The 7,500-nt window shown below is 42.0% G+C and overlaps 1 protein-coding gene across 1 annotated transcript in view; it reads left to right on the top strand.

Moving 5' to 3' along the window:
- Window positions 1–7,309, top strand: part of ndfip2 (Nedd4 family interacting protein 2) — a 31,525-nt gene extending 24,216 nt beyond the window's left edge. Inside the window, exons 5-8 of the mRNA XM_017683687.2 lie at window positions 12–136; window positions 2,082–2,148; window positions 5,301–5,406; window positions 7,158–7,309. Coding sequence (XP_017539176.1) covers window positions 12–136; window positions 2,082–2,148; window positions 5,301–5,404 — 296 coding nt within the window. The 3' untranslated portion in view covers window positions 5,405–5,406; window positions 7,158–7,309. The remainder of the gene's footprint in view (window positions 1–11; window positions 137–2,081; window positions 2,149–5,300; window positions 5,407–7,157) is intronic.
- The last annotated feature ends 191 nt before the right edge of the window (window positions 7,310–7,500 follow it).

Raw genomic sequence — 7,500 nt, 5'->3', positions numbered from 1 at the left:
TCTGACCCCAGTGGCCTTCTTGTTCAACTGGATCGGCTTCTGTCTGTCGTTCTGTCTGACCAACACCATCGCCGGACGATACGGGGCCATCTGTGGCTTCGGGCTCTCCCTCATCAAGTGGATCCTCATCGTGAGGGTGTGTATATGCCCTCTGTCACGTACACACTCACCTTTCTGACCCTGGGCGGTCAGTGTATTCCAAAAGTACTGACCCTAAAGAAACTGACCGCGGTCACATTTATACAGATCAGTTTTATTTTCATGTTTGAAGTACATTCATTGTGTTTAATATTATTTCATTACCACACTTTTGTTATTATTTTAGCTATTCCACTGAAAAAATGGGCCACGGCCAAAATATAATGGCTTTCACTGATGAGTCCAGACTTAAACTCAATAACACAATATTTGGTCTCATATTAAACCCAAACAGCTCGGCAATGTTTTTCAGCTGTATGAAGCTGTCAGAGCTAAATGGATCAATACTGACTCTTCTTTCTGTAAAAGACTGTTTACACACTAAACTAACTGACTTACCACATCTATTTCTTTAGTTCTTGACCAAAAATGTGTCGGTAAGATCATTAAAACCTTAATATTTTGCCTTTTTATGTATAATTTTGTTTTTATAATCACCAACATTATATTATTAATGTTTTTCCTGTGCAGGAAGTTTGACCCCCTGTCAAATTCATTTTCAACCTAAATATGACATTTCTCTGCCTATTTTCTATTTCTTTCCTGAGTTTAATAAAAAAAAGGATATGATCATTTAGAAAATTAACAAAACATGGAATTTGACCAGGGTGCTCTTTCATTTGCGTGCGACTGTCCAATGCAGTTCGCTTCACAGCAGGCTAATAGACAAAATAGCACAAATAATAACCCAGAAAACACTAAAATCTAAATTAAAAGGCTAAAGCAGTATAATAGGAGAAGAAGGTAAATTAAGCAAAGAGAATAATAGTGACCGAAATATTGGAAACAGTAAAAGCAGTAAGACTAGTATTAAAACTAGGTTTGAATCTTAAGTGATTAGGGTGGGAATCTCTAGGCACCTCACGATTTACGTCGATTACGGTTTACGTAATAATTTGATGTTTTTTGCTTCTGTAGCTTCAGTTCTGGTCTTGTTGTAGAGGTGAGGGGTGGGGGGGGTCAGTGAAACATCTTCGAGACTGGACGCTGTATCTCGGCTCCAAAGTGTCCAACATAGAGCCAAGCCCGGGTTCTCAACCACTGAGACCTGCCGTACAGACTGCAGGTCACACAGCAATGCAGTCTCACCTAGTTTGAAGCTAACGAAAAAAACGAAGAGAGATTTAAGACGAACATTCGGAGGCGAACGGACTCATTTGCATTTATAAGCAGCGCCGTTGGTTTCCTAGAACGTTAAAACTGCAACGAGAGACCGTCAAACACTAAAAAGTTGCGAAGATGAAGTCGGATTTTCCCGTTCCACCTGTGGTTGGTTAGTGTAGTGGGTAACACCTCTGCCTTCTACACTGTAGACTGGGGTTCAATCCCCCATCTGGGCAAACACCCTACTCTATACCAATAAGGGTCCTTGGGCAAGACTCCTAACACCACCTTGGCCTCCCTGTGTAAGATGATCAAATTGTAAGTCGCTCTGGAGAAGAGCGTCAGCCAAATGCCGTAAATGTAAAACGTGCTGCATTTGCGTTCGGCGCCTGACAGAGTTTAAGGTGGAACGGGAAGATTCGAATAAGAAGCGACTTCAGCCCCGTTGAACGTTGAGAGACATTTTACAAGAAACTCTTCAGCGTTTGAAGAAAGGTTCTCTGGCGGAGACGTGAGGAAAGCAGCTATAGACTAAAGCTAAACCAGTGCGAAGTAAGTCCACGTTCTCGTTTGTATTTTTAAGCCTAAAACTAGAAATATCTAGAAAACTAGAAAAATCGATTTTTGACATTTCAGAATCATCCACGTCCACATCGCGATGCATCTAAGAATGGATTCCCCCCACCACTATAAGCAATTGTATCTAATCAGATGACCAGTTAGAGATGCTGGAGCAGATGGTGGCGAGGAACACTGACTTATCCTTTCCTCTGTTTCAGTTTTCAGAGTATTTCACTGGATACTTCAATGGACAGTACTGGCTCTGGTGGATATTCCTTGTTCTTGGTAAGTGTGTAGCGCTGACTCTGTTCTGGTATATATCGGTTTATAATCCGGCTGTTGTAAAAACTCCTATTAGTAAGCGTAAAAGAGAAGTTATGTATGTAAGTGGCACCCAAAACGCTAGTTCATGTTCTGGTACTAATAAAAGGGAAGTCTTGGTAGATGATATTAGTGCTACTGTGCTAAGGGCTTCTCAAGTCTGTTGAAAAGGGAACTGTCTTTTTGTTGTGTATGTAGAGCAGCTATGCTTAGTGCTAAGTTTAGAACCCAAAGGGAACCTGCTTTTACCCCAGTCATCGTTGTTTATACACGGACTGTCCACTTTATCAGCTCCACTGACCACATAGTTTCACTCTGTAGTTCTACAGTTACAGACTGTAGTCCATCTGTTCCTCTGCATACTCTGTTACCCTGTTCTTCAGTGGTCAGGACCCCCAAAGAGCAGGTACTATTTATGACACTGACGTGGTGGTGGCGTGTTAGTGTGTGTTGCACCGGTGTGAGTGGATCAGACACACCTCGCTGCTGGACTGAGAACCAGTAACATCCAGTCGACAGCGTCCTGTGACCACTGATGAAGGACTAGAGGATGATCAACACAAACTGTGCAGCAGCAGATGAGCTGTCGTCTCTGACTTTACATCTACAAGGTGGACCGACAAGCTAGGAGTGTCTAATAGAGTGGACAGTGAGTGGACACAGTGTTTAAAAACTCCAGCAGCACTGCTGTGTCTGATCCACTCAGACCAGCACAACACACACTAACACACCACCACCACGTCAGTGCTGACAATGATCCACCACCCAAACAGTACCTGCTCTCTGAGAGTCCATGGGGGGTCCTGACCAATGAAGAACATGGTAAGAAAGTACCAGAGAAGCAGATGGACTACAGTCTGTAACTGTAGAACTACAGAGTGAAACTGTGGTCAGTGGAGCTGATTAAATGGACACTGAGTGTAGATTTAAGGTTTTAATGTTATGGCTGACCGGTGTGTAAGTGAATGCAGCTAGTGTCCTACTGGGAAGCATAGAAGGGAACTAGGTTTTGTATCAGCTCTCCGTTCTTGGAATATCCTGAAGGCTAATTCCTATAATGGTACACTTAAAAGGGAACGCCTAAGTGTAGAGAAGTGGAAGCTGAGCAGCCCGTCTGTTCTGGGTACTCATCTGAGTCTAACGCCCTTAGGCTAACTCTCGTGTTGGTAAGCATAACAGAAACGAATGTGCCGACATCATTCTTGGAAGGCGAAGGCCTGCGCTAAGCTAACTCTTTTCTGGGTAATTATTTCTAAAGATAACCCTCAAGCTCTCAGTGTGCACTCATGACTGTATTCTTTGGCCCCGTCCCATTTCCTCCTTCTTACCCTGACCCCTTGTTTTCGAGTGCTGCCCCTTGTTCCTGAGCTACAGGGCAGTGGTTGAGATCTTCCCTCTGAAATGAGACCCTCTAATAAAAGAGCATCACTTCATTAACAGCTACTAGCGCCGCTCTGTAGGCGACCCTGCCCGTCTGCAGGGACAGCAGAGGAGGGGAAAGTTCAGCTCCTCACTGCTGGGCTTTAGTTACATTTAGGGATCATACGCCTTCAAAGAGGGGGGCAGTTATTTATTATCACCCCCCCCTAATTCTTCAGTGATATGAAGCTGAAGTCAGAGATTCTCCAGATTCTTGAGAATTTTCCCGTTCCACCTTAAATGGAGCAGCAGGTACGTTCTGGTGCTTCAGGCGTCAGAACTGCTGGACTATTTAAGGTGGAACGGGAAAGTTAGCGAGCTAGCTACCGAGACATTAGCATGCTATTAGTGATTTTTTATGCTTGTTATGAAGAAAAACGACCAAAATAAACTGAAACCACACTAAACTAAGAAAAAACAGCGGTTATCGTGATTCGTAACGGAGAAGATTCTCACATTTGTGGGTTTCTTTGGTCTCTTGTTCTCCAGACTCTATTAGGAGTCTCTGAGAAACCTCCATTTGGACGGTCAGGTAGCCCCAACACTTCACCCCACCCCTCTACCTCAACCAAAATTGGGACACCCTAATCCCTAGACGTGAACTAAGGGCTAAGGGCTCAGTGGTAGGGGCGAGGGGTGACATGGGACTGGGCCTTTGTATCTCTATAGCTAAAGCTAACACTCTCCAAGTCAGGGATTTAGCTCAGCCCTGGTCTTCACGGCATTCTGAATGGAGATTCTCCATTGAAAGGAAAGGACTAGTCCAGGACTAGGCCTAATCATACACCAGTAAACCCACCATACGTGTTCATGTGTCCATAAGTATGAACGCTGTGTTTTTAGCCAAAATGCTAACTGTGATTTCAGCAGTTCTTAGTTGAAGCTGAAGCTGTAGGTGTTAAATGCTGAATGTGGGGCTAAAGTGCCACCTTGATTAACGTCAGCTATAAACTGCGCCAGCAGACCACAGTGTTTGGGAGGGGAACCTGTATGAAGCCCCCCAGTCAGCTTATTGCTAGTGGCTAGAAAAGATGCCCCTGCGAAATAAACCTGTGCTGTTTTCTGTGCAGCCCTCTGCCGCCACCTGCTGGCCGCCAGTGCGTACAACTCAGCCACCCAACTCTGAAACTGTCAGTGGCTGTTCTTGAATCACCCCGAGCTTTTAATAGCTTCATACACTCTATAAAACATGGTTCTTTAGTCAATACAGCACATCTTTACTGAGGAACCCTTGAAGAACCAGCTTTTTAAAATGTGTATGTGTTCTATATAGAACCAACTTTAAGGAGTTCTTGAGAATGTGCTGTGGATGGTTCTATATAGAGTCTTTCTGAAAAGCGTTCCATATAGCAGCAAAAAGGGTTCTGCTGTTGTTTCCATGTCAAGCTTGTGACAATAGAACAACCGTTTTGGGTTCTACACAGAACCCTTTTCAAAATGTTTCGATACAGAACCATCTATAGAACATTCTCCATCAATCTGAGAACCCTTCCATGAGGCAAAGAACCCTTTAATCATGCAAAGGGTTCTTTAAGCGTTCATGTTGCTATGTAGAAGCATTGTCTTTACTAAGGAACCCTTGAAGAACCGGCTTTTTCACATGGGGATGGTTGAAAATAGCCTGGGAATTGTGTTTATTTGACCGTCACCACGTATTTTTGTGAACTGGACTGGTTCTAACTGAACGTTCTCTGCAGGTCTGCTCCTGTTCTTCAGAGGCTTCGTCAACTACCTGAAAGTGCGGAACTTGTCCGAGAGCATGGCGGCTACTCAGAGAACGCGCTTCTTCTTCCTCTATTAGAGGTGAGAAAACACACAAACAAACAAACAAACAAAAAAAACAGAATTACTGAACATGAAGCAAAAGTTTGGGCACCCCTGGGCTAAATCCGTCTAAATAAGACGCACTAATGCACATTTTAATACACAATTACTGTTTATTCGCTGAATTTGTCTTTCCGGGAACAAAATAGAACATAAAATGCGGCCTGTGCAAAAGTTAGGGCACCTTTTATATTTGATATTTCATTTTCTCCAGTCTGTTAACTAGAAATTTGCAGAAAAATGCAACAGTTGAGGATGCTGAGCTTTTTTAGAGCATCAATAAAACATGGAATTTGGCCAGGGGTGCCTAAACTTTTGCTTATGAGTGTATAGAGTCATGTACAGAGCTAAAATCTGTAGATCTTTCGAAGACCTTTCTATAAGATTATGAAATACATTCACTTAGGTGGCTCCAAACCTCGGACCCCCCTGTAGATGCACTTACACACATATATATAAGTGGATATATGTTTAATTTATATTCAGATTCTAATTTCGATTTTATATCAGCTGCATTATAGAAACTTTCTAGTTTGTCTTAAGTTAAGATCTGACAGATCAAGATAAGTTTGTTTATTGTCCACAAGCTAGAAGAACCCATTTTGGGTGCTATACAGAACCCTTTTCAAAAATGCTGGGGTTCATCCTAAACTTAGGAGAGGATTTAGGAGGTTTAGTCCGGTTAGGATGTTTGTGTGATGCTGTTTTCTGATCTGGAGTTAACGATGAGATTATGAAGGTAGGAGCTGTTAATCTGGGATAGATACTGTCCGAAGTTCTGCCCGTACTGAAGTCGTCATGGAGACTAAACAGAGTTCAGAGTTACCGTGTTAGGATGCCTTAAATGTTAAACAAATTGTTGCTGAAAAATGTTTTAAACAAAGAAGCCAACATCTGCTTATCTCATTAAATGCATTAATTTACCTAAATAAACACATGAATTCATCTAAAAATGCATTAATTTACCCCAATAAACTCATGAATCGACTTCAGTTAGTGTATTAATTCAAATGCATTAATTTACATCAATAAATGTATTTATTTACCTCAATAAACTCATTAATTGACTTCAATTAGTGTATTAATTGAAATGCATTCATTTATCTCAGTAAATACATTAATATACCTCAAACACATAAATTTACCTCAATACATATGTTTATTTACCTTAGTATGTGCATTAATTTACCTCAGTAAACACATTAAATCACCCCAAACGCATTCATTTACTTCAATAAACACATTAATTTACCTGAAAAATTGACTAATTTACCTCAATAAAGGCTCCTTAATAAGGAAACCCCTTCAGTACTTTCACTTTAAAGGCATCCCTAAACTTTGGGTTGGAGGCGTTTAATGAGCAGCACCTCTGTACTTCACCTACTACACTAGTGAGTACACTTCTAACGGTGCTGCTCTGTTTTACACACTCTTTAGTGAGCTAGTTTGCAGTTTGGGACACAGCAGAAGAGACACAGCGGGAGATCTCAGCCATTTAGATGTCACCTCTCATTTGTTATCACTACAGCAACCAATCCAATAAGATCACTCACCTGTGCCAGTTCATTCACATGAGATTAAACATGAGATTTCCATCGAATATAGCCAAATATTTATTTCACCACGTGGTCAGAACACTATGAGTTAGTGATGAAGATGTTTGATGAAGATGTTTAGAGAAGGTGCTGATGCTGCCTGCAGTATTGTAACCGTGTCTCTCTCTCTTTCAGGGTGGCTTCCCCAAACATTCCTCCCTCATGTGAAATTCCCTGATGATTTGCAACCCGTCAAATGAACTGGACCGGATCCCGCCGGGATGGGGGTGGGGGGTATCAGCTCTGCCAAACGAATAAATAAATAAATAAATGATTCCCTCGTTAAAGTGTCAGAGGAACCGGCAAATGAAGTCGGTACATGAGTGTAGCTTCACCAAGTTAGTGTTTGTCTGCCTTCGACAGCATCCATCAAAAATTTGAGCTAGTTTGGAAAGATAGCTGTAAAAAAAGGACCTGTTTTAACGTCCCATCAACCGCACGCAGAAGAGCCGTGGGTCTGAAAATATAGTCGAAAAAA

Source organism: Pygocentrus nattereri, chromosome 12, assembly GCF_015220715.1.
Source record: "Pygocentrus nattereri isolate fPygNat1 chromosome 12, fPygNat1.pri, whole genome shotgun sequence".
Taxonomy (NCBI): Eukaryota; Metazoa; Chordata; class Actinopteri; order Characiformes; family Serrasalmidae; genus Pygocentrus; species Pygocentrus nattereri.
This window is presented reverse-complemented; position numbering and strand designations above follow the sequence as displayed.